Genomic DNA, 27,990 nt, shown 5'->3' on the forward strand with positions numbered 1-27,990 from the left:
ATGTTTTCATGTGTTTTTTCATTTTTTAAAAGAAAGAAAACATAATACAGTTTAAGGCTCTTTTGTACTTTCCTTCTAATCTTCTTTGCTTCCCTCCATCCCCAAAGGTAGCACTGTTAATGTCGATGTATATTCTTCCCATCCTTTTTTTATACTGTTATTGATCTGTATTTATAAACATTATATTGCAGTTTTGTTTTGAAGCCTAAGTTGTATCTTGTGCTTTTCATTCTGCACCTGCTGTTTTTACTTGATGTGATTTTTTTTGAGATTTATATATGTCAGTATAGTTCATTTATTTCAGCTGCTATATGTAGTAGTACTCCATTGTAGGATTGCCATAATTTATCTATTCTTCTACTGATTGCTTCTGTCTGTTGCTGTTAGAAACAGTGCTGTGGTGAGCATCCTTGTATTTGCCTCCTTGTGTTTGTGTGAAGCACAGGCTCCCCAAGGGTATACTCATTCAGCAGCTGTTTATCACAGACTTGCTAGTGACAGGCATTGTTTTGGGCAGTGGGGATAGTCAGTGAACAAAACCCTGCTCTTAGGGAGTTTATGTGAATTGGGATTATTGGATTCCAATGGAGTGTTTGAATCTTTGCTCACTCAACAAAAATGTATTGAGTCTCTGCTGTGACAGAGATGTAGGAGTGACCAAAACAAAGTTCCTGTCTTCACAGAGTTTATTGTCTAATGGGGAAGATAAAAAGACATGGTATGCTCATTGCAACAAAAAGAATAAAATATCTAGGAATAAACCTACCTAAGGAGACAAAAGACCTGTGTGCAGAAAATTATAAGACACTGATGAAAGAAATTAAAGATGATACAAATAGATGGAGAGATATACCATGTTCCTGGATTGGAAGAATCAACATTGTGAAAATGTCTCTACTACCCAAAGCAATCTACAGATTCAATGCAATCCCTATCAAACTACCACTGGCATTTTTCACAGAACTAGAACAAAAAATTTCACAATTTATATGGAAACACAAAAGACCCCGAATAGCCAAAGCAATCTTGAGAACGAAAAATGGAGCTGGGGGAATCAGGCTCCCTGACTTCAGACTATATTACAAAGCTTCAGTAATCAAGACAGTTTGGTATTGGCACAAAAACAGAAATATAGATCAATGGAACAGGATAGAAAGCCCAGAGATAAACCCACACACATATGGTCAACTTATCTTTGATAAAGGAGGCAAGCATATACAGTGGAGAAAAGACAGCCTCTTCAATAAGTGGTGCTGGGAAAATTGGACAGGAACATGTAAAAGTATGAAATTAGAACACTCCCTGACACCATGCACAAAAATAAACTCAAAATGGATTAAAGACCTAAGTGTAAGGGCAGACACTATCAAACTCTTAGAGGAAAACATAGGCAGAACACTCTATGACATACATCACAGCAAGATTCTTTTTGACCCAGCTCCCAGAGAAATGGAAATAAGAACACAAATAAACAAATGGGACCTAATGAAACTGAAAAGCTTTTGCACAGCAAAGGAAACCATAAACAAGACCAAAAGACAACCCTCAGAATGGGAGAAAATATTTGCAAATGAAGCAACTGACAAAGGATTAATCTCCAAGATTTACAAGCAGCTCATGCAGCTCCATAACAAAAAAACGAACAACCCAATCCAAAAATGGGCAGAAGATCTAAATAGACATTTCTCCAAAGAAGATATACAGATGGCCTACAGACACATGAAAGAATGCTCAACATCATTAATCATTAGAGAAATGCAAATCAAAACTACAATGAGATATCATCTCACACCGGTCAGAATGGCCATCATCAAAAAATCTAGAAACAATAAATGCTGGAGAGGGTGTGGAGGAAAGGGAACACTCTTGCACTGTTGGTGGGAATGTAAATTGATACAGCCACTATGGAGAACAGTATGGAGGTTCCTTAAAAAACTACAAATAGAACTACCATACGACCCAGCAATCCCACTACTGGGCATATACCCTGAGAAAACCATAGGTCAAAAAGAGTCATGTACCAAAATGTTCATTGCAGCTCTATTTACAATAGCCAGGACATGGAAGCAACCTAAATGTCCATCGACAGATGAATGGATAAAGAAGATGTGGCACATATATACAATGGAATATTACTCAGCCATAAAAAGAAATGAAATGGAGGTATTTGTAATGAGGTGGATGGAGTTAGAGTCTGTCATACAGAGTGAAGTAAGTCAGAAAGAGAAAAACAAATACAGTATGCTAACACATATATATGGAATCTAAGGGAAAAAAAAAAAAAAGGCCAGGAAGAACCTAGTGGCAAGACGGGAATAAAGACACAGACCTACTAGAGAATGGACTTGAGGATATGGGGAGGGGGTGGGGTGAGATGTGACAGGGTAAGAGAGTGTCATGGACATATATACACTACCAAATGTAAAATAGATAGCTAGTGGGAAGCAGCCGCATAGCACAGGGAGATCAGCTCGGTGCTTTGTGACCACCTAGAGGGGTGGGATGGGGAGGGTGGGAGGGAGGGAGATGCAGGAGGGAAGAGAAATGGGAACATATTGTATATGTATAACAGATTCACTTTGTTATAAAGCAGATGCTAACACACTATTGTAAGGCAATTATACTTCAATAAAGATGTTTGGAAAAAAAAAAAAAAAAAGACATGGTATGCTTGCAGGTAGGAATGAATGCCGTGAAGATAATGAAAGCAGAGGCTGGAGGTTTCTACTTTAGATGCACACTGATGGAAGGCCTTTCTGGTGGAAGGCTTTTCTGGAGAGGTGTTGAGTAGAGGCTTGAATAACGTAAAGCTGTCAATGACAGGGGAATGAGTCTAAGCGGAGGAAATAACAAACACAGAGACTTTGAGGAAAGAACATGGTTAGAGAGGAGTGGCAAGAAACTCAGTGTCCCTCGAGTGCAGTGAGCAAACAAGAGGCTGGTTGGGGATGCAGGAGCAGGGTCGGGAACTAGGGGTCAGATCACATAGGGCCTTTGCAGTCTCCCAAATTTTAGATTTTGTTGTGTGATTAAAAGGTGAAAGATATTATTGTTAGACCTTGCGCTTAGAGAGATAGCAGTAGAAATGGTGGAAGGTGATTAGATTTGGGATATTTTTAAACGTAGTACCCAGAATTTTCTGATGGATTGGATGTGAGATGTGAAAGAAAGGGAAGAAAGTAAGGATAACTCTACAGTTTTTGGATTGAGTCAAAATATCAACCAGTGGTAACTTTTACTCAGTTGGAGAGTACTAAGGGAGAACAGATTGAAAATTTAAGTTTGAAATGCCTATTAAGGATCTCAGATATTTGGCATTAGATACTAAATTACAGTCCAAAGCGATTGTAGTAGTTACACTCTCACCAGCCTTATGTGGTCTATTTAGGTGAATCCCAGATAGATCCCAGCAGGAGACAGCATGTCACACTCTATGGTGTTGAGATTCATTGACAATCAGTGCACTAAGGGAACCTGCTATTTAAAAAGAATACTTAGTTATTTTGTGTGAAAAGTCAATTAACTTGTGAAGTAAATTGTAAGTTAGGTTTACTAAGTTTATGTTTTTATACCTTAAGTTTTTTTTAATTGAGTCTTACCTGTTTTTGTATTGTTTTGTTTTTAATTCCAGATGCTGGATCTGGAGTGGAAGAAGTGGAATTAAGCTGGGAAGACTATCTAGAAGAGACAGGGTCCACAGCAGTTCCCTACGGGTCTTTTAAACATGTGAGCAGTGACTATATTGCTTGACTTACTATATTTCTTTTCTTTGACTCACTGCACCATCATTAGAGAGTTTAGAGTTATTTTAAGGTAGAATACTTGAGAGAATTTGAGTGCTTTTTCTTTTTCCCTCCTGTTGCCACTTTTATTAAGAAAACTTGACATATTCTAAAACCCTTTTGGTTTTGTGTATTTTTTGCCACTCGATGCCAACTTGTCTTTTTTTGACCAGTCATGAATATTCCTTTATTTTGTCAAAAAAAAAAAACAAAACAAAACCTCTTCAGTTGAAGAAAATGATTTATAGTCTGGTACAGGCAGACCTTGGAGCTGTTGCGGGTTTAGTTCCAGACCACCACAGTAAGGCAAGTATTGCAATAAAGTGCAAGTCACACGAATTTTTTGGTTTCCCAGTACATATAAAAGTATGTTTAAACTATACTATAGTCTGTTAAGTGTGCAATAGCATTATGTCTAAAAAAAAGTACCTACCTTAATTTAAAAATACATTATTGCTGAAAAATGCTAGTCATCATCTGAGCCTTTAGCCAGTTGTAATCTTTGTGCTGGTGGAGGGTGTTACCTCGACGTTGATGCTGCTGCCTGGTCAGGGTGGTGGTGGCTGAAGGGCTGGGGTGGCCGTGGCAGTTTCTTGAAAAAAGACAGCAGTGAAGTTTGCCCCATGGATTGACTCTTCCTTTTACGAATGATTTCTCTGTAGGTGCAATGCTATTTGATAGCATTTTACCCATAGTAGAAGTTCTTTCAAAATTGGAGTCAATTCTCAAGCCCTGCCACTGCTTTATCAACTAAGTTTATGTAATATTCTAAATCCTTTGTTGTCATTTCAACAATCTTCATAGCATCTTCACCAGGAGTAGATTCCATCTCAAGAAAGCTCATCCATGAGAAGAAACTCCTGGGACTTCCCTGGTGGTCCAGTGGTTAGGACTCCATGGTGCCAAGGCAGGGGGAATGGGTTCGATCCCTGGTCGGGGAACTAGGATCCCTCATGCTACACGACGTGGCCAAAAGATTAAAAAAAAAAAAAAAAAAAAAAGGAAGAAGAAGAAGAAACTCCTCATTTGTTCAGGTTTTATCATGAGATTGCACCAATTCAGTCACATTTTCAGGCTTCACTTCCAGTTTTCTTGCTGTTCCACCCCATTGGCAGTTACTTTCTCCACTGAAGTCCTGAACCCCTCAAAGTCATCCATGAGGGTTGGAATCAGCTTCTTCCAAACACCTGCTAATGTTCATTTTGACCTCTTCCCATGGATCACAAATGTAATTAAAGGCATCTAGAACGGTGAATCCTTTCCAGGAGGCTTTCAATTGTTAGATTCATCAGAGGAATCACTATAGCAGCTACGGCTTCATGAAATGTATTTTTTAAGTAGTCAGACCTGAAAGTTGAAATGACTTCTTAATCCATAGGCTGCAGAATGGATGTTGTGTTTGCAGGCATGAAAACATTATTAATCTTGTACATTTCCATCAGAACTCTTGGGTAACCAGGTGCATTGTCAGTGAGCAGTACTATTTTGAAAGGAATCTTTTTCTGAGCAGTAGGTCTCAACAATGGGTTTAAAATATGCAGTAAACCATGTTGTAAACAGATGTGCGGTCATCCAGGCTTTGTTTTTCCATTTATAGAGCACAGGCAGGTTAGATTCAGTATAATTCTTAAAGGCCCTAGGATTTTTTCATGGTAAATGAGCACTGGCTTCAGCTTAAGCTCACCAGCTGCATTAGCCCCTAACAAGAGAGTCAGCTTGTCCTTTGAAGCTTTGAAGCCAGGCTTTGACTTCTCTGGCTATGGAAGTCCTAGATGGCATTTTCTTCCATCTTCTTCCAAGATAAGGCTGTTTCATCTACATTGAAAATCTGTTGTTTAGTGTAGCTACCTCCATCCATTATCTTAGCTAGATCTTCTGGATAACTTGCTGCAGGTTCTACATCAGCACTTGCTGCTTCACCTTGCACTTTTATGTTATAGAAATGTCCTTTTTCCTTCAACCTCATGAACCAGCCTCTGCTAGCTTCACACTTTTCTTCTGCAGCTTCCTCTCTCAGCCTTAATAAAATTGAAGAGAGTTAGGGCTTTGCTCTGGATTAGGACTTGGCCTAACCATAAACCTGAATTAGTATATGGTGAAGGGCTGCCAAATATAGTAAAAATCAAGCATGGATATAGGAAGATGTTGAGAAGGGATGGCTATGACTAGCAGATCATGGGCAAAACTGGTAGAACTCAGAACTCTAGAGCAATGGTAATGTATGTCCAAGCCACTGGCAAGAGTTTTACACGACCAAGTTTGGCACAAAGGAAAGAGGGAAGACAGGGCTGAAGAAGGAATTAGAGATAAACCACATTTGCACAGAGGAAGAGTGTAAGATAGTGAAAAAGCCTTCCTCATGGTGCATGTCTGGTGGAGAGAACAGCCCCCACCATGGGAAAGGCACTAAGCTTTACCTGGGTCTTCTAGAACAAAAGCATCAAACTGGGGAAGGGATGTAGGTAGGAGAGGGGTAGGAATACATGCTGGAGCATCAGAAGTCCCCTACAGTTGGGGGAAGGTTAGGATCACTGAGAAGTTTCCACCCCCAAGACCAAGGGACACAGAATCTCACAAGACTGAGGCTGAATCTCAGAGAATGCTTGTCCCGCACTACCAAGTTAGAAAATTGTGGGTAGTAGAGGTCTGTTTGTGGGGGAGAGGCAAGAGTGTGGAGAGAGAGAGAGAGACAGTCACAAAAAGAAGTGTAGTTACAAAAGAGGTGTAGTCACAAAGAGAAAGATCTAAATGTGAGGGTGGAGCAGCTAATGTTGAGGGAAAAAACCGTATAGCAAATGAGCCTACAGCATAAATACCAGACAGTGCTAGTGGAATCTGAAGCCTATGGTGCACTGTGAATAACTGTTAGCAACAGTAAAACCCAAACACAGCTCTACTCCTAACTAGATTGACTTAACCTTCTCTCTTGAACTTAAAACCTAAGAAGAAACTTGCTCATTTCCGTGAGTAAATACTATGTGTCTCAGTCTTGACTGTTCTACCCAGGATGTCTAGCTTTCAACCAAAAATCATGAGAGACACACAAGAAGAAAGAGAAAAACAGCACACTGTCAAGAGGCAAAGCATTCAATAGAACCAGACTTTATGACCCAGATGTTTAAACTGTCAGAGAATTTTAAATAACTATGATTAATATGTTAGAGGCTCTAGCAGAATAGGTGGACAACATGCATGAACAGAAGAGGAATTTCAGCAGAGATGGAAACTATTAGAAAGAATCTAATAGAAATGAAAAACATGGTAACAGATGAGTGCCTTTTTCAGGCTCATCAGTTGACTTGACACAGATGAGGAAGGAATCAGTATACTTGAAGATAAGTCAGTAGAAATCGCCCAGACTGAAATATAAAGAGAAAAAAGTGGGGAAAAAACAGCCTAGAACACCCAACAGCTGTGGACAATATTAAAAAGAAAAAAAAATGTAATTTGTGTGTAATTGGAATCTCAGAAGGAGAAAAGAGCAGAGGTGAGGAAGAGATGTTTGAAGGGATAACGGCAGACAATTTTCCAAAGGAAAACAAAGATACTACACCACAGATCAAAGAAGCTCAAGCAATGCAAAACAGGATAATTAATAACAATAAAATGCATCCAGTCACATCATATTCAGACTGCTGAAATCCAAAGGGAAAGAGAAAATCTTGAAGGCAGCCAGAGGAAAAAAAGACACATTACATATAGAGGAACAAATATAAGAATTATAGTGAAATTTTTTTGGAAAACTATCCAAACCAAAACACAGTGGAGTAAGATCTTTAAAGTGTTGAAAGAAATGAACCTATCAACCCAGAATTCTGTCCTCAGCAGAAATTTTTTCCAGAAGTGGAGGAGAAATATAGACCTTTTCAGGAAAACAAAAATTAAGAGGTTTCATTATCTATAAAAAAGTATTAGGAAGTTCTTAAGGCAGAAGGAATTTGAAATAAGACAGAAACTTAGATCCACACAAAGAAATAATAGAAATGGCATAGATGTAACTAGATATAAAGTTCATTGTTTTCCTTATTTTTAGTGTCTCTAAAAGATACCAGTTTGAAACAACAACAAAAAAATGGTAGCAGTATATTGTGTGTTTATAGCATATGTAACTATAGTAGCACAAAGGATGGGAGGGAGGATTTGGGAGTGTATGGTTGTAGGATCTTTGTGCAACACATGAAGTGGTATGGTATTATTTGTAAGTAGACTGCAATTAATTAAAAGATGCATATTGAAAACACTTCATTGTTAAAGGTTTTAAAAAAATTAACTTCTTCCTCAATGTTTTACAACCACTAACATTCTCCATTTCCAGAACTTTTTCATCATCTCCAACAGAAACCCTGTATTCAGGGTTTCTCCCCTGGGTGGCTCCTCCCACTCTCCTCCCCCAGCCCCTAGTAACCTCTATTATACTTTCTGTCTCTGTGGACTTGCCTATTGCACTTAGTGAAATCATACAATATTTGTCCTCTTATGTTGGCTTATTTCACTTAGCACATCATTATACTTTTTTAGTGGTTGCCCTTGTTTTTGCAATATACATTTGTTGCATATACAAATGTATATGCAATATACATTTACAACTAACCCAAGTTCTCTTTCAAGTAACACTGTACCATTTCATGGATAGTGCCAGTAGCTAATATCAGAGTATTCCCAGTTACTCCCTCCCAGGCCTTATAACATTGTTATCATTCGTTTCACTTACGCATAAGCTATAATCACCAAATAATTTGTTGCTGTTATTAGAGTGAACAGTCATCTGTTAGATATATTAAGAATAAGAAAAATAAGATTTTATCTTCATTGATTCTTTTATATGTTTATTATATATTTATTCACTTATTCTATTGCTCTTCCTTTATGTAGATCTAGTTTCTGACATATATCATTTCCCTTCTTTCTGAGGAAGGAATGAATGAATGAATGAAGTTTCCCAGCCACGCCGTGTGGCTTGCGGGATCTTAGTTCCCTGACCAGGGATTGAACCTGGGCCCTCGGCAGTGAAAGCGTGGAGTCCTAACCACTGGACTGCCAGGGAATTCCCTGAAGAATTTATTTTAATATTTCTTGCAAGAAATATTACTGGTGACAAGGTTCCTCAATTTTTGTTTGAGAAAAGTCTTTATTTTGCTGAGTACAGAATTCTTAGTTGGTGTCTTTTTTCTTTAAGTAATTTAAATATCTCACTCCACTATTTTCTTACTTGAATGTTTTCTGAAGAGGAGTCTGATGTAATGTTTATCCTTGCTTCTTTATAGGTAAGGTATTTTTTTCTCCTCTGTCATCTTTCAAGAGTTTTTTTCTTTGTTTTTCTGCAGTTTGAGTATCTTATGCCTAGGTATAGATGTTTTTTTGTGTTATTTATACTGCTTGGTATTCTCTGGGCTTCTTGGATCTGTGGTTTGGTATCGTTAATTTTGGGAAATTCTCAGTCATTATTGCTTCAAATATTTCTTCTATTCTTTCTCTCTTTTCCTTCCAATATTTATAGTACACTTATGTCACACTTTTTATAATTGTCCCACAGTTCTTTGGTATTCTTTTCCAACTTTCTCGTTCTTTTCTCTCTTTGCTTTTCAGTTTTGAAAGTTTCCATTGAAATTTTTTCTAGCTCACAGATTCTTTCCCTGGCTGACCCCAGTCTTATGGTTGAGCCCATCAAGGAATTCTTCATTTTTGTTAGAGTGTTTTTGGTGTCTACCATTTCATTTTGATTTTTCCTCGGAGTTTCTAACTCTTTTCTTGCATCATCCATCTGTCCACTCTTTTCATTTAGAGCCCTTATCATATTAATCAGTTGTTTTAAATTCCTGGTATGTTACATCTCTGCCGTATCTGAGCCTGGTTCTAATGTCTGCTCTGTTTCTTCAAACTGTGTTTTTTGTCTTTTAGTACCTCTGTAAGTTTTTGTTGAAAGCTGGACATAATATACTGAGTAAAAGGAATAGAAATATATAGGTCTTTAGTGTTTTATGTTTACCTGATAGGAGTTAGGATGATTTTACCGCTTGTTGTAACTATAGGTGTCAGAGGCTAAAATTTACTTTGGTGTCATTAATTTTGTCTCCCCTGTTTTACAGGAGCCCTCTTGATGTGTGGTGGTAAGGTGTGAGGAGAGCAAAAGCATTCTCTAGCCCTGTGATTTGGTCTCAGTGTTTTAGTGAACCTGAGTTGTGCATATCCTTTCCCCTATTTTGGAAGCTAGAGGGGGCTGAAGTTGGGTATTTCCCTTACCTTAGATCAGGAAAACTGGTAAAAGTTCTGGTAAAACGCTAGTTGGTTAGGACCTAGTAAAATAGTTTTTCTTGAGGGTTAGTCTTGTTAAGAAGAGCAGAATGCTTCGGATGTATTTCACAATGCTACTTTATTCTTCCCTCTGCCAGAAGTACTAGGAGAGTTTTTTCTCTGATCTTTATTGTGAAAACCTGGTAGGACTCCTGGGGGGGTAAACTCAGAGAAGACCGTGGGCGGCCCTGAGACTGGGCCCCCATGGAGTTTTTACCTCTCAATCTTGTCCATACTGAGCCTCTAGCAATTCATTAATTACAGTTTGAGGTTTCCTACCCTGGTTCTAGTCCTGCAGAGGTTTCTGCTCTGTCTAGTATGTTGTAATTCTCTGTATCTGTCTGTCTGTCTCTAATTTTGAGCACAGCAGTTTTGCCCTATGACCTCAATTCTGTGCTGGATCTAAGAAGAGTTGTTGCTTTTTAGTTTGTTGAGGTTTTTTTTTCTTCTTAGGACAGGAGTTCCAACATCCAAAAATCCTTACATGTCAAATTGAAAACCAGAAGTCCTGTATTGTTTTTCTGTTCTCTATTTTATTTATCACTACTCTAATCTTTATTATTTCCTTCCTTATGCTAGCTTTGGGTTTAATTTGCTCTTCTTTTTCTAGTTTCTTAAGAAGTAAAGTTAGGGTGTTGATTTGAGATCTTCCTTCTTTTTTAGTGTAGTCATATACGGCTACAAATTTCCCGCTTAATGCTGCTTTTGCTGCCTCTCATAAATTTTTATGTATTTTGGTTATAATTTGTCTCAAAGTATTTTCTAATTTCCCTTGTGATTTCTTCTTTGATCTATTGGCTATTTAAGAGTGTGTTTCATATCCATGTATTTGTGACTTTTCTAGTTTTCCTTCTGTGATTGAGTTCCAGTTTTATTTCATTGTGATTAGAAAAGATACTTTGTATGATTTTTGGTTTTTGGCCTAAAATTATGGTCTATCCTGGAGAATGTTCCATGTACATTTGAGAGGAATGTGTATTCTCTTGTTTTTGAGTGGAGTGTTCTCTATATGTCTGTTAGGTCTAGTTGGTTTATAATCTTGTTCAAGTCTTCTGTTTCCTTTCTGTCTGATCATTCTATCCCATATTGATTGTAGGGTACCAATTTGTTTAGAGATCAGCACAACCTTGATACCAAATCTAGTAATATTTCAGGAAAGGAAAATTACAGAGACATGTCACTCATGACGACTAATGCATAAGTAGCGTACAAAATAATACCAAACTAAATGTAGCTATATTTAAAAAGGATAGTACATTAATAACAAGTCGATTTTTCCAGGAATACAAGATGGCTTAAGTGGCTTAACATTTGAAAATCAATGAGCATAATTCACCATAGTAGTAGAATAAAGGAGAAAAATCACATTATCATCTCAATATATAAAGAAAATTATTGATAAAATTCCACATCCACTTACGATAAAACTCTTAGCAAACTACAGATGGGAATTTCCTTAATTTGATGAAGTGTATCTATAAAAAAATCTACAGCAAACTTTATTAATGGTAATATGATACATCTTTCTTTTTAATATGGAACAAGACAAAAATCATGCTGGTTAACATGATTTCTGTTTGATATTGTATTGGAGGATCTAGCCAATATAATGTAGGAAAAACAAAATGTATAAGAATTAGGAAGGAAGGGGGGCTTCCCTGGTGGCGCAGTGGTTGAGAATCTGCCTGCTAATGCAGGGGACACGGGTTCGAGCCCTGGTCTGGGAAGATCCCACATGCCACGGAGCAGCTGGGCCCGTGAGCCACAATTGCTGAGCCTGCGCGTCTGGAGCCTGTGCCCCGCGACGGGAGGGGCCGCGATAGAGAAAGGCCCGCGCACCGCGATGAAGAGCGGTCCCCGCACCGCGATGAAGAGTGGCCCCCGCTTGCCGCAACTGGAGAAAGCCCTCGCACGAACCGAAGACCCAACACAGCCAAAAATAAATAAATAAAAAAAAAAAAAAAAAAAAAAAGAATTAGGAAGGAAGGGAAAAGGTCATTATTTGCAGATGAATAAAATAATTTACAGCTATATTATTAGAATTAATGAGTAATTTTAGCAAGATTTTTAGATACAAGGTCGGTATAAAAAACCTATTATTTCTATATACTAGCTGCAAACAGAAATGGAAACTGAAAGATGTGATTTACAATAACATAAAAAACATCAAATAGCTAGGAATAAGATATAAGAAATATTTGCAAAGAAACTTCAAATCTTTATTTATATAAGTTAAAATGAAGGAATATACCTGTTCATCTATTGGAAGACTCACTCTTGTAAAGATGTCAGTTCTCCCCAAATAGATCTGTAGGTTGACTGCAACCCAAGTCAAACAGCAAAAAAAAATTTAAGTAGAAATTGACAAACTGATTCAAACAAGTAAAACCTGACCCCTACCTAATACCACACACAGAGATTAACTCAAGGTGGATATTAGTTCTCAATATAAAAGGCTTCTAGAAAATAATATAGTAGTATATCTTATGACCTTTACGGATAGGGAAAAGTTTGTTTAAAAATATAGAAAAACCATTAACTTTTTAAAGGAAAAATATTGATGAATCAGAATATATTAAAATTAATAACTTCTGTTTATCAAACATCAAGAAAGCGATATTTGTAATATAAGTAATTGACAAACTGATATCCAGAATATTGACTCAATTAAAAATTGGCAAGAAATTTAGGCATTCCCCAGAAGAAGAAATATAAATGGCTAATAAATAAAAAGGTTCTCAACTCTATTAATAATCAGAAAATGCAAATTAAAATTACAGTGAGATAATATAATACGTGTTTCAAAATGGTTAAAATGAAAAAGGTAGAAAATACAGTAATGTTGGTTAGAATGTTAAGGCAGAAGAATTTCTTGTATACTACTGGCAGAGTACATTGGTACAGCCACTTTGGAAAATATTTGTCTTTTTATTATAGGAATCCATGTAGGTATGCATCAAATGACATACAAAACTATTCATATAATTATGAGAATATTATCAGTAGTCTTCCAAAACTGTGACCTGCCCAGAGTGCCTACTATGAGGAGCATTAGAATGGATAAATTATGGCATATTTGTATAATGGAATACTATACAGGAGTGAGAAGACATAAAGTACTGTTACATGCAACAGCACAAATGAATCTCATAAGCAATGTTGGGCAAGAGAAGCCCCACACAGAAAAACATTCATACTGCATAATTTTGCTAACATAGTGCTGAAACACAGGCAGTGTTAAACTGTAGTGTTATAATTCAGGGTAGTGATTACCTTTCAGGAGTACAGCAGGTTAGTGATTAGAATGGGGAGGAATTTTACACAGAATGCGGACTTTCCCTCTCTGGCCTCTCCTTTCCAGGAGCCCCCTCACTTTCCAGTGGTTATAATGGCCACATTGCACTTAGTTGTCATGTCTCCATCGTCTCCTCCAGTGTGGGACAGTTCCTCATTCTCTGTCTTTCATGGCCTGGATACTTTTGAAGCGCATATCATATACCAGTTATTTTGTAGAATGTTTCTCAATTTGTGTTTGGGTTTTCTCATGATTAGCTTGAGTTTATGCATTTGGCAAGAATGTCATAGAAATGATGTGCTTTTCTGGTATGATATCAAGGGTATATGATATTGATGTTTTAGGACTGGTGATGTTAACTTTGATCCGTTAGTTAAGGTGGCGTCTGCCAGATTTCTTCACCGTAATGTTACTGTTTTCCCCTTTGCGACTAAGAATTTTGTGGAGAGAACCTTTGAGATTATGCAGATATCATAGTCGTCATAGTCATTTTGGCATCCATACCTCTGATTTCAGATCAACACCACAAGATTCATTCTGCTTTTACCTTCTTCTTTTTAAAAATTTATTCTATTTTATTATTATTATTATTTTTGGCCATGCCGTGCGGCATGCAGGATCTTAGTTCCCTCACCAGGGATTGAACCCATGCCCCCTGCAGTGGAAGCGTGGAGTCTTAACCGCTGGACTGCCAGGGAAGTCCCATTCCCCTCTTCTTATTTTTACTTCTTTCTCCCACAGTGAGAAACCTGGCTCTCATTATCCATAATATATTTATTTAATTTTAGTATACACATACAGGAGTTCCAGAATTGCAGACCCCTAACTTTGTGACCATATAATTTATCATCTAAACTAGGACACTTTTGAGAGAGATAAGAGACATTATTATTATTCAAGAATAACAGGTGTAAACACAGACTGTTTTAGGGAAACTGGGAAATATGGCTCCCTTTGTATGGTACATATTATACTAATTTATTATCAATATAACTTATTTTTGTCCTTTACCTTTTCTAGCTTCATAAATTTTCTTTTGAATGATCGAGAAATCACTCTTGAAAACTTAATGTGTTGAAGGTTGTTAAAATGGTGAACATTCAGTGATTTGTATACTTAATAGAAAGCATATTCTGTAATCATAATAGACTGCTTCGGTGGAATATTGAGTTCTCTTAAAGCTCCTTCAGAGTCAGATGGAACAGAGCAGCATTGCTAGTCCCTGTTTTGTTTGGATCACTCCTGTGAGTTAGAATTGGAATTTCTCAGGTTTCCCTTGAGAAGATTTTATTGCATTTAGTGCTTCAGAATTGTAAGTCTTAAAGAATGTTGGCCAAAGAAGTATTCATTTGAGATGTTTTTCTGGTGGTTAATTACATTTCCCTGTTCAGGTGGACACACGTTTGCAAAATGGATTTGCTCCTGGGATGAAACTGGAGGTGGTTGTGAAAACCGATCCTGAAACCTACTGGGTTGCCACCATCATTACCACCTGTGAGCAGTTGCTCCTCCTCCGCTACGATGGCTACGGGGACGACCGGAGAGCAGACTTCTGGTGTGACATCAGGAAGGCTGACCTCTACCCCATTGGGTGGTGTGAGCAGAATAAGAAGACCCTCGAAGCCCCGGAAGGTAATGCGATACTTCATATCAAGGCGTGATGTGATATTGCTGTAGGAAAATTTGGACTGTCCACAGTCTTAAGGTTTTCAGTTTCCCAAGCACATAAGTCTTCCTAACTTCTTTGGGTTAGCATTTTGAATGACAGTATTTATAAGGAATAATTTACATTTCCCTTTAAAAAAAATTATATTCTGTGCTCACTAAGCCTGAGGCTTTTATGACATTCATAGGAAGCATCTGTTGCTTATAATCCTGTAGGTCTGTGAGGCTCTCTTAAGTTTGAGACTTGTAGGTCTGGTTGTCTCTGAGTACTTTGGGCCAGATTGATTCTCTTTCTGATTTTATCATCCTCCCTCCTATCACCTACAAGCAATCTGGGAGCTGTGAACCCTTAGAATAAACCAGGTGAAGCTCCCTTCCAGGAAAGAGCCCTACTGGGAGTAGAATCCAAATTAAGTAGGACAGAGACAATAGGACAAAAGAAAGAGAAGGGTCATATAAATGTGCAGAAAGGAAAGACAGACCTTAAGAAAATTCCAGACCTTATATGCTTTACTTTCAACTTTTTATTTTTTTATAATTTCAGATTTACAGAAATACTTCAGATTTGCAAAAATACTATAGAAAATTCTTGGGGACTTACTGCCAACTTTCCCCAAATGTTGGCATTTTACCACATTTACTTTATCCTCCCTCCCTCTCTCTTTCTTTCTCTCTCTCTCTCTCTCTCTCTCTCTCTCTCTCTCACACACACACGCGGCTTTTTTAATGAACCATGAGAGTCAGTTGTACGTGTGATGTCCTTTTACTCTTTACTTCTAAAAACAAGGACATTCATGAACACAATAAAATAAAATCAGGAAATTAACTTTGATATAATACTGTTATTTAATCTGTAGACCTTGTTCAGTTTTTATCAATAATGTTTTTATAGTAAAATGTTTCTACAGTAAAAGAAAATCCTAGATCATGTGTTAACATTCATTTGTCATGTCTCCTAAGATTCCTTTAATCTGGGACAGTTCCTCAGGCTTACTTTGACATCTTTGAAAGGTACAGACCAATTTTCCCAGTAATGTTCATTATGTCCTGGGTTGAGTACTGTTCATTATTCCTCATGTCTTTTCCTCGTCCAGGATTCAGTGCATTTAGCTGTCATATCTTTTTAGTTTCCTTAACCTTTCTTTGTCCTTCTTGGCATTGACGTTTTTGAAGAGTACAGGCCAGCTCTTTTTTAGAATGTCTCACAATTTGGGTTTGTCTGATGTTTACTTAGATTCAGATTGTGCACTTTTGGTAGGAAAAATGCAGAAGTGATGCTGTGTCCTTCTGGTGCATCATACCAGGAGACACATGCTGTTGGTTTGTCCTGTAACTAACTTGTGATATTAACTTTCATCACTTGATTAAATTGGTATATGCCAAGTTTTTCCACTGTAAAATTCCTTTTACTGTTTTTAATTAGTAAGTATCTTGTGGGAAGATACCTTGAGATTATGTAAATATCTCATTACTCTTCAAACTTCACCCACTATTTTTGGCATCCATTGATAATTTTTATCTGAAACAGTTATTACTCTCATGATTACCAAATGGTATTTTCTAATTCCTTCTTCATTTCATAATTGGCTTTCTACTATAGAAAGAGCTTTCTCTTTTCTACCATTTACACACATGTATTTATGTATGCATGTGTGTATTTATGTATCTATGTCAGTATAGACTCATGGGTATTATTTTATTCAATGGATTATAATCCTTACTATCATTATTTATTTTGATGCTCAGACTGTCCTAGATTTGGCCAGTGGACACCCCTTCAAGCTGGCAAATGTGTCCTTTGCTATGTTCCCATTATTCTTTGAGTAGTTTCTTGTTCAGGAAACTTTTCCCTGCCTCAGCCCTGAAATCAGCCATTTCTCCAGGGAGCCCTAGGTTTTTTTGTTTTGTTTTGTTTCATTTTGTTTTTTGAAGGATGGTATTTAGAAATGGAGTTAGAGTCCTGGGTTATCGGTGGGCTTCTAGCTTGCCATTAACATTCTGTGAAAAAACATTGTAAGAGGAAGCTCTAGAGACATGAAGCTACCTGGCCCACTATCGCATCTTGAGAGTATAGGAAAATTCACCTCATTTAAACATGAACAACAGAAAATGATTTCAGTTGAGTCTCATACAAGGTCCAGTTAGTATAATAAAAAAAGAGGAAAAAAGGGTAGAATAAAATCCTTCCAGAGAAACATAACCACAAAAGTCATGAACACTGTATCAAACAGAAATGTAGTAACAGTGATAGAGCAGTGAGAAAAATCATAAATAAAATTTATAAAAATTACAAAAGTGAGAAGATTTGAAAAGAAAAAGATTTGAAAAGAAAAAAAATAGAAGGTAGGCAAGAACTAGAAATTTAAAAATACTAGAAATGAAGATTAAGTTAAGATGAAAACAGGAGTGAATCAACCATGAGTAATATCTGAAGAGAAATAGAAGATGAAAAAGAGGGGAAAAAAATTAAAAAAAGAAATAAAAAGGACTTGGAAAAAAATATTAATAATATAGGTTGGCAAAAATGGTTCAAGATACATAAAATAGAAGTCCCTGAAGATGAAAACCAAAGTAACAAAATAATAAAATACTGTAAACTAAAATTCAAGAAAACTTTATGGAAATAAAATAGGACTTAAAAATACATATTGAAAGGGTTCACTATGTACATGGGGAAATAAAATGAGAACAGCTAAATCGAGGTGTGTATTGAACTCTAAAGCAAAAAAGGATCCCTTAATCTTTTAGGCAAAAAACAGTAAGTTTCTTGAAAAGGAAAGAAAACAAGATGGTCATCAGACTAATTGACAACAGTGCTTTATGCCGAAAGACAATAGGGTAACATTTTTTAAGAAATTCAGTGAAAGAAAACATGAGGCCAGGATTTTATTTCTAGCCAAACTGAACATCAGGTGTAAAGGCCACATGCAAACTGTTATGAAGATGTAAGGATTCAGGGAATATTGTTCCCATGATTTTTCCTTCCAAAGAAATCCACTAGAGAATGAGGTTCAGAAAAATCAAACGAGGGCTTCCCTGGTGGCTCAGTGGTTAAGAATCTGCCTGCCAATGCAGGGGACACGGGTTCGATCCCTGGTCCGGGAAGATCCCACATGCTGCGGAGCAACTAAGCCCCTGTGCCACAACTACTAAGCCTGAGCTCTAGAACCCGCGAGCCACAACTACTGAGCACATGTGCCACAACTACTGAAGCCCATGTGCCTAGAGCCTGTGCTCCGCAACAAGAGAAGCCACCGCACCACAACAAAGAGTAGCCCCCACTCGCCGCAACTAGGGAAAGCCCGCACGCAGCAACAAAGACCCAACTCAGCCAAAAATTAATTAATTAATTAATTAATTATTTTAAAAAAAGAAAAGAAAATCAAACAAATGAAGGAACATTAGCTTGAGAATTGTTAGTGAAACACTAAATGTATATATGACTGTAGAACTTCAAGCTAAATGATAGTTGTAAGAGAGACAGTATAGTATATAATGGCTACATGCTCTGACAACATAAATACAGTATAACTATAAAAAATATGGGACCACAGTGGGGCGAGCAAGTGAATACAGTGGTATAAGCTTACTCATCCCTCCTCCCCTTTTAAAACAGGTTTATTGCCTAGTAATTTAACTAATTGCCTTTTAAGTGTTAACTGGGGGTAAAAGGCTATTACCTGAAATGAGATGCTGAAAGAGAGGAGAAGAAAGACATTATAGCTAACTTTAGTATTGTTTATTAAAAAAAAAAAAAAAGAAATAGAAAATAGTCTGAAAATAGAGAGGACTAAAATTATTATATAAAGATATTAGTATAAAAGTAACCAGAGGAAAAAAAACCACAAACCTTTCTAAATGTCAAAAGATAGATTTTAAAAAGAAAAAGTATATATTTAAGTAAAATAGATCACATAGTGAAAGACTGTACACATACACAAGCAATTTATGTAATACTTAACAATATGACAGAATTGAGGTCGTATCTTTTGGTAATATAAATAAATGTTAATGGGCTTACTCTTCTATTAAAAGTAAATAATTCAGGTTGGCTCACAAAATAAAACCCACTTCTGTGCTATTACAGGAGACATACCTAAATGGAGATATTCTGAAAGAATAAACATAAAAGGATGGACAAAGATACATAGACAAATGCAAATAGAAAAGAAAGCAGGAGTCTCAGTCTTGATATCTGACAAAGGTGGAATTCAGATCAGAAAGCACTGTAAGAAACAAAGAAGGGTACTTTATTATTATTTTTTAATTGAAGTATAGTTGATTTACAATGTTGTGTTGGTTTCAGGTGTACAGCAGAGTGATAATCTCTTGGTTCATCCATGTTGCTGCAAATGGCATTATTTCATTCTATTTTATGGCTAAGTAATATTCCTGTGTGTGTGTGTGTGTGTGTGTGTGTGTGTGTGTGTGTATCAATATATATCACCTTTCCAAAGAAGAGTACTTCATAATAAAAGGTGCAATCAGTCATTAAAAAAAGAAACAGGGTCCATCTACATATATCCAAGGAATGGTCTCCAGATATCTTGTTATATGAATAAAGAAAAATATGTATTGAATGAGGGAGGAGGAAGATGTATGAATGCGTGTGTATGTATGTGTTAACTTCGTTTTTTAAAACTAAAGGAATCTTTTATTTTTTTTATTGAACTATATAGTTGATTAACAATAAGGAATACACCATTTTAAAAAGTTGCCTGTGGGTAAAGAAGGGAATAGGATGAAGGGGACAAGGTTAAAAGGTGGATTTTCTGAATGTACCTTATTTTGTAGATTTGAATTTTGAACCATGTAAATATTTTATATAACTTATAAAGCAAAATTAAATTTAAAAAAGCAATTTGTAAAAAACCGAATGCAGAAGCAAATAAAGAAACCTGTGTATGGAGCTTGTGAAGTAACTACCCAGAGAACAACTATTTCAGTGACTTTCAAATACAGAAATTTAAATGTATGTCCCTAGTAAGGTTATGCCAAAAGGAACCAAAAAAATTGCCAAAGTAGCAACAACAACTCAAGCTGTTTTTAGTAATCATATTGTTGGTGGTAAAGTTGATGTTATTTTGAAATCATTATTTGTGTGTTGTGGGATAAAGCTGGACTGGGGCAGGAAATGTACAAGAGGAGCATGGAACATCTTTTTATACCAAAAGTGAAAAAGAGATCAATAACTATTTACTACGGTTATGTCAAAGGACTCAGGAGCCAACCTGAAGAGACCCCCTCTTCTTAAAGATGAGACACTTTGAGCATCAATAGGACAGTAGCTGCAATGGCCTGAAACATATATGTGATTTAATCTGTAACTTCATGGTGAATCTTTTAAACAAAACTCTCATTGGTCGCCTTGGGACGATGCTGGAGAACCAACTGATAATTTTGAAGGCTGGTAAATACAGAGAAAGAATAAAGAGAATCAAGCATATATCCTGCCTTCTTTTTGTGATCAAATAGTAGAAGAAGAGAAATTTTTCTTTATAGAAGTATTTTGGTTAGTAAATGAAGAAGGGGTGATAGAGTATCACCACTTTTAGCCCCTAATGAATCAGTATATCTATGTAGTGACCATTAAAAGCTGCTAACATCACAGAAGGAGAGACAACCAGAATGAATGTGCCTCTTGATGGAAAGATACAACTCCACTTATGAAGTAATCTTACCCCCCACCCCAGAGAGTCAAACCTGAATTTGATCAAGCCTCTAGATCTAAATACTGATTTATAGAAAATGGAAAGGACAGTAGAGCAACTGGTTACCACAAGGAGGCAACCAGTAAAACCAGACTCTGAAAAACTCTATATATGACAAAATGTTGAGTCTTAACAAATATGCTGCAAGAAAAAGAGGGAGTGTGGGGTATACGTACACATTAAAAGAGATTTAGTGATATATTAACCATTTGCAATGTATGGCTCTCATTTATATCATGATTTGACCAAACAAATTGAAAAAATCATCTTTGAGACATTTTGGAAAGTTGAACATGGACTAGATATTTGATATGAAGGAATTATTGTAATTTTTAAAGGTGTGATGTTATTGTGGTTATACAAAAAGTTATTTTCTTTTAGAAATGCATACTGAGATTATATTAGATGAAATTACATGATATCAGGAATTGGTTTCTGAATAATCCATGGTTGGGTCACGGGGGGGCGGAGTATGTGAGGATATAGATCAGGGTTGACAAAGTAGCTGTAAAGGACCAGATAGTAAAATATTTTAGGCTTTTCAGGCCCTGTGGTTTCTGTCACAGCTGCTCAACTCTACCTTTGTAATGTGAAAGCAGTACTTAAAAAATGATGTTGGCTGTGTTCCAATAAAACTTTATTTACAGTAAAGACAGCAGGCCAGATTTAGCCCACAGTTTGTCGTTTGCTAACAGCTCCTGGTCTGGATATAAAGATTTACCATGAAGTGACAGTTTTTGAAGCTGGGGATTCATTATACTGTTTTCTCTATTTTTCTGTATATTTGAAAATTTCCATAATAAAAATAAAGTAGTTCATTTTTGGATAAAATTATATTAACAGAGAGTTGGGCCTATTCTCTTTTTTCTGGATGCAACTCTTATTAAACTAACCAGGAAGTAGCTCTATCTAGAGGAGGATTATTTTTAAGCTGTCAAAGAAGCAATATGTTGGGCTGTTAAATATTAAAATGACAGATGCACCTCTAAACCATTTTCACTGGTTTAGTTTCTCTGTATTCTGCTTAGTTTAATTTCTCTGTGTTTTGTGGCTGACAGTATGATTCCTTCATCTAGGCATCAGAGATAAAGTGTCTGATCGGGATGAGTTTCTGCGGCAGACCCTGATGGGAGCATGTAGTCCTCCTGTTCCGCTGCTCGAGGGCGTGAGTATTATTGCTTCCAGAATCAGTGTGGAAAACCCTTCCAATCTTCCTGTCCAAGGAATCTTAAAATTGCATGCTCATTTACCACTCCAAGACAGATCAGCATTATTAGTACAGACATAGGCATAGGTATTGGGGGGTGTAAACTTACCCTCAGAGGTTGCAAACTGGCGGCTTGCTCAGTGCGTAAAAGGTTTTTGAATTAGTTGCAAACACATGAAAATCTAGTTTTCCAGATTCTTTCACGCAGTTGGAAAATGTGGCCATTTTGAGCTCTCACTTGGAACTGAGCAAGGGCTGACTCTACTTCAGCATGGACATTTGTAACTCCCACACCAGATGACTTGAGACCCCTTTTCTTTTGCTCAGAAGACACTGGACCACCACCTACCTGCTTTCAGCAGTTCTGTTAAATTAGTATAGCTTTTGAGCTTGTTGGTGAAAATAGATTTTTTGTTTTTGTGAAATAAATTTATTGGTTATGACGTTTCTAAGTTATATTTTGTCACTATCTGTCGTACCAGCAACATTCTTTGTATCATACGTGAAATGCAGTTTATGAAGGTTCCAGTTTCTTTACATCCTTGCCAACACCTGTTATTCTCTTTTTGGTTATAGCTATCCTAGTGGGTGTGAAGTAATATCTCACTTTGATTTGCATTTCCCTAATGACTAATGATACTGAGCGTATTTCTATGTGCTTTTTTGGAGAAATATCTGCCCATTTTTAAATTGGGTTATTTATCTTTTTATTATTGGGTTGTAGGAGTTCCTTATAAATTCTGATTATAAGTCTAGATCAAGATATATGATTTTAAAATATTTTCTCCAATTCTGTAGATTGTATTTTCACTTTCTTGATGATATTGTTTGTAGAACAAAAGTTTTTTATTTAGATGTAGTCCAGTTTATCTATTTTTTTCTTTTGTTGCTTGTACTTTTGGAGTCTTATCTAAGAAGGGTTTGCTTAACCCAAGGTCATATAGATTTACTCCTATATTTTCTTCTAAATGTTTTATAGTGTTAACTGTTATATTTAATTCTGTGATCCATTCACAATTCCTCTTTAAACTTGATTGGTGAACACTCTGTTTCTAGGTGATCTTTATATTTTATACAGGCATACCTCATTTGATTGTGCTTCACTTTATTGTGCTTTTCAGACACCGCATTTTTTTACAAATTGAAGCATTGTGGCAACCCTGCTTTGAGCAAGTCTGTCGGCGCTATTTTTCCAACAGTATTTGTTCACTTTGTGTTTCTGTGTTACATTTTGGTAATTCTCACAATATTTCAAACTTGTCATTATTATTATATTTGTATAGTGATCTCTGATCAGTGATCTTTGATGTTACTATTGTAATTGGTTTTTGTTTTGTATTTTTAAATTAAGATATGTGCATTTTTTTTAGACAATGCTGTTGCACACTTAATAGACTACAATATAGTGTAAACTTTATTTTTATATGCACTGGGAAACCAAAAAATTAATATGGTTCACTTTATTGCAATATTTACTTTATTGTAGTAGTCTGGAACTGAACCTGCAATATCTCAGAGGTATGCCTGTACTCTGACTCATTTAATTATGTTTAGTCTGGGCCTGGCTAAACACTCAGTAACATTTGAATGAATGAATGAAATCATGAACAAATGAATTAATAAGTATCCTGCAGTACATTGACCTTGATTCTGCTATTCTTATCTTTAGCTGTGAATGTGTTCCTTCATTTGTTCATGTGTTCTTTTGCATATATATGAATATGTAAGTGTCATAGAGCAGTTTTTTTGTTTTTGTTTTTTATAAATTTATTTATTTATTCATTTATTTTTGGCTGCATTGGGTCTTTGTTGCTGCCCAGGGGCGACTCTTGGTTGCGGTGTGCAGCCTTCTCATTGCGGTGGCTTCTCTTGTTGCGGAGCACAGGCTATAGGCACGCGAGCTTCAGTAGTTGTGGCACGCGATTTCAGTAGTTGTGGCTTGCGGGCTCTAGAGCACAGGCTCAGTAGTTGTGGTGCACGGGCTTAGTTACTCCGTATCATGTGGGATCTTCCCAGACCAGGGCTTGAACCCATGTCCCCTGCATTGGCAGGCAGATTCTTAACCACTGTGCCACCAGGGAAGTCCGAGCAGTTCTTATTAGGAAAAAAATGTAAGTTTGAACATTAAGAAATGGTTAAGTGATGATATTGGAATCAGCCTTTGTTTTTATTCTTTTTTCTAGCTTTTAATATGTATCTAGAGAGTGAGAATTAAACTTTTCCTTTCCCTCAATGCAATCAAAACACTCATTGCATTCATAAGAACATCATTGTGAAATGAGTAAAAAAATCAGAACTGAAATGCCGTCAGCAGATAAGTGGATAAATTACTGCCCATGTATAATACATAATGTCAGTAAAACAGATTAAAAGAATGAGGAAGATTTATATGTGCTATAGTAGAAAGATAGCTATGAAATATTAAGTGACAAACACACATTGAAAAACAATATACATTTTTCAAAAAATACAAAAGAGAAAAAGATAGACACGGGTGGATGTTGACTTGTGTGTAGAAAACCCATTCTCAGAGAGTATATGCCAAAGCATTTATCATGGTTCTTTCCTGGAGGTAGGATTGTGGGGGATTTTGACTTTTGTCATATTTGATTTTTTTAAAAATGATGATCATATTTGCTTTTACAGAGACTAAATAATGATGATATTTTAAAAATTCTTTCTGGATGAAACTATAACATAGTCCTAGAGATAGAAATCTTTCTTTAAGATAAATATTTTCATATCACCAGAAATAATACTATAGAGACTTGTACGATATTAGGCAGTTCAGTGTCACTAGCTTTGAATGGGTAAAAATATAAAGGCTAATTTGAGTTCATTTAAAACTTGATTTTAAAAATACTATGTTACCTCTCTTATATAATCATTTTGCTTTTTTTACCTGAAGCTCCGTAATGGGAGGAATCCTTTAGATCTCATTGCTCCAGGTTCCAGGCTGGAATGTCAAGCTTTCCAGGACTCTTTAAGTACTTGGATTGTTACTGTAGTAGACAACATCGGGGGAAGGCTGAAGCTGCGTTATGAAGGACTTGAGAGTTCTGATAATTTTGAACATTGGTTGTATTACTTGGATCCGTTTCTTCATTATGTTGGTTGGGCTGCTCAACAGGGATATGAGCTTCAGCCCCCATCAGGTGAGGAGCAATATAACGTTTTTCTTTTAATATTACATTATTGTTTATTATATTTTTATTAATATCTGTGAGACTGAAAAATACATTATTCTGCATATTATGGAAGCCTTTGTTAGTTTACATAATAGAGATATTGAAAAAATGTATATGGAGTAGTTAAATGCCTTTTTTTTTTTTGGCTTTATTGCCTTAGTAATTTGCCACACATATTGATATACCTTCTGCTCCAACTTTTACTGACTTCTGCCCCAACTCATACTGATCCGTTACCAAAACTGAAGAAAAATTCTCTAGGTAGCATTCACATAGTTATAGGAGTAGGACAGGTCTTGAGTTCAAAGCAAATTGTTGATTAAAAGATATCCCAATAATATTAAAGCAGGAGTTAATATTTTGAATCAATTTACATTCATTATTATGTGCCCCAACTTGGATGCTATATTATATTATTTTGTGGACAACAGCAATCCTTATGATCTTACTGTAGGTATTTTCACCAAACACTACCCAGGTTCTGAACAGAGGAGACAAGGTACTGAAGTTAAAGTTATAAGTTCTCTGAGTAAAGATGGTATAAGTGGGCTTGAACCCCTTCCTTTTTCCCAGTGGAAAGTGACTTTTTCATCTGAATGCTTTCAGAGCAGTTATAAAATGTGTAAGTTCTCACATCACTTAAAGCATCCTGTCTTGTTTTAACTAAAGCCATCAGACATCTGAAAACTGAAGTTGAGTGGCAAGAGATCTTGGCCAAAGTGAAAGAGGAGGAGGAAGAGCCATTACCATCTTACTTATTTAAGGTAAAAACAAAAATGTGGTAGATAGGTACTTATCTTCTCACAGTAGAGTAAAGCAATATGGGGGAGCTGCAAAGCATAAAATAACCCCTGGCGTCAGTGAGAGTGCTGTGATGCCTGAAGGAGGGAAGAGGCTTGAAGGCTAGCTAGAGTGATGATCATCCTTTTTTCCTAGAAGTAGTCTACGTTTTTTCCCGAAGCGCTCTTAAAGCATTTTGAGTCTTTTCTTTTCTACTCTGAAGTACATAGCCTTGACTTGTTATAAAATAAACTTGTTTTTTCTCTGTATGACCCTCGTGTTCTGAATGTAGAGAGTAGGAGTGCTTCTTTTGGGTTTTTTTTTTCCTAAATAATTTTTTCCAGGCTGGGAAGACAATTATAGGATTAGATTATTTACCAGAAGCTGGACAGTTCCATTATTTTAATTAAGAGTAGTATTCAGCTATATATGAGTATAAAATTAACGTGCAGATACTATATTTTATTCCCTCTTGGCATTTGCATTTCAGGATAAACAAGTGATCGGCACTCATTCATTCTCTGTAAATATGAAATTGGAAGCTGTGGATCCCTGGTCTCCTTTTGGGATCTCTCCTGCTACAATTGTTAAGGTAAAATGGAGGCAACTCTCTTGGTAAGAATTCTTGTCAGGGTGACTGGTTTAGGAAATTGGTAGTGTTTTAATCTTCAAACTCCACTAATCCAACCCATTGTTTCTCCTAAGCTGTGAGGCTAGAATTAGTTCTGTGCACATTTTACATTTGTAATGTCTGGTTCTTTGTGGCCCATTCCTTTATCAGAGCTTGGTTGCCCCAGCTAACCAAAGCCTGGGCACCAGAGTAGTGGGGTGCACATTCTTTGGGGCAGGCCTAGCTGTACATAACTATAGACGAGATTTAAGTGGCAGGTAGCCCATGGTATCTGAAAAGTTAGGAGGCAGGCAGTGTCATCAGTGTCCAGCTAGGTGCAGGGCTCGTTGGGTGAGCAGATGTGTGGGCAACAGTTGATTAGTGTCACAAGATCTGCCAGTAGGATTGCTCCAGCCATGGATTCCAGATTCAGACTTTAATCTTTTGGAAGACTGACAAAAGCGAGCTTCTTGTTAGAAGTAACCACAAGAACTGGGCAGGTTGTCAAGGCCCAGTTACTCAGTAACTAGAACTGAGGCATAAGGTAGAGGATTTCGTTTTAAGAGTAGAGCAGAAGCCCATTTACTGAAAGTAGAACCAAAAGTCAAGTGTGACAAGAGGAATAGTTATGTGGACGCTGAATCATCTGACCTGTTGAGATTTAAATTTTCCTTACGTTAGAAGAAGATTATTCTTAGAACAAGAAGTGGGCTTCCCTGCTGGCACAGTGGTTAAGAATCCGCCTGCCAAGGCAGGGGACACGGGTTTGAACCCTGGTCCGGGAAGGTCCCACATGCCGCGGAGCAACTAAGCCCGTGTGCCACAACTACTGAGCCTGCGCTCTAGAGCCCATGAGCCACAACTACTGAAGCCCATGCACCTAGAGCCCATGCTCTGCAGCAAGAGAAGCCACCACAGTGAGAAGCCCGTGCACCGCAACAAAGAGTAACCCCCACTTGCCGCAACTAGAGAAAGCCTGCGTGCAGCAACAAAGACCCAACGCAGCCAAAAATAAATAAAACAAAATAAATAAATTTATTTTTTAAAAAAAGAGTAACTTCACAAAAGGAGGGGAAAAAAAAGAACAAGAAGGGATTCTGAACCTGCAGTGGGGTCAGAAGGTCCTTTCTGGAGTTGAGGGGTAGGTGGTAAGGAGCCAGGGGAGTTTCATAAAACCTTCTCTTTGGCATTTGAAACTAGGCTAGGATCTGATCTAATAAACTGGTGTAGTTGACTCCTCACTGAGCCTGAACTAAGCTTTGTTTGGAGCTCAACAACTTGGATTTAAATCTAGGTTCTGTTTCTTCCTGTCAGTGTAACATGGAGCAAGTTATTTAACTGCTTTTTAAACTCAGTTTCCTTTTCTGCAAAGTGGGGTTGATAATGATACCTCGTTAGAGTGTTAGGAAGATTAAAGCTGAATTAATACAAAAAAAGCATTTAAACAGTGCCTGACACAGA

General features: G+C 36.9%; 1 protein-coding gene across 5 annotated transcripts in view; it reads left to right on the forward strand.

The window, feature by feature from the left end:
• Positions 1–27,990, forward strand: part of SFMBT1 (Scm like with four mbt domains 1) — a 136,971-nt gene that overhangs the window by 80,493 nt on the left and 28,488 nt on the right. For 4 of the 5 annotated variants that reach the window (XM_057555350.1, XM_057555348.1, XM_057555347.1 and 1 more), the window contains 7 exons: positions 3,632–3,726; positions 14,760–15,000; positions 19,121–19,261; positions 21,821–21,909; positions 24,860–25,106; positions 25,809–25,903; positions 26,410–26,511. In XM_057555350.1, the coding sequence (XP_057411333.1) occupies positions 3,632–3,726; positions 14,760–15,000; positions 19,121–19,261; positions 21,821–21,909; positions 24,860–25,106; positions 25,809–25,903; positions 26,410–26,511 (1,010 nt within the window). The remainder of the gene's footprint in view (positions 1–3,631; positions 3,727–14,759; positions 15,001–19,120; positions 19,262–21,820; positions 21,910–24,859; positions 25,107–25,808; positions 25,904–26,409; positions 26,512–27,990) is intronic. The other variant, XM_057555351.1, reaches the window with a different exon arrangement.

Source organism: Balaenoptera acutorostrata, chromosome 10 (genome assembly GCF_949987535.1).
Source record: "Balaenoptera acutorostrata chromosome 10, mBalAcu1.1, whole genome shotgun sequence".
Lineage (NCBI taxonomy): Eukaryota > Metazoa > Chordata > Mammalia > Artiodactyla > Balaenopteridae > Balaenoptera > Balaenoptera acutorostrata.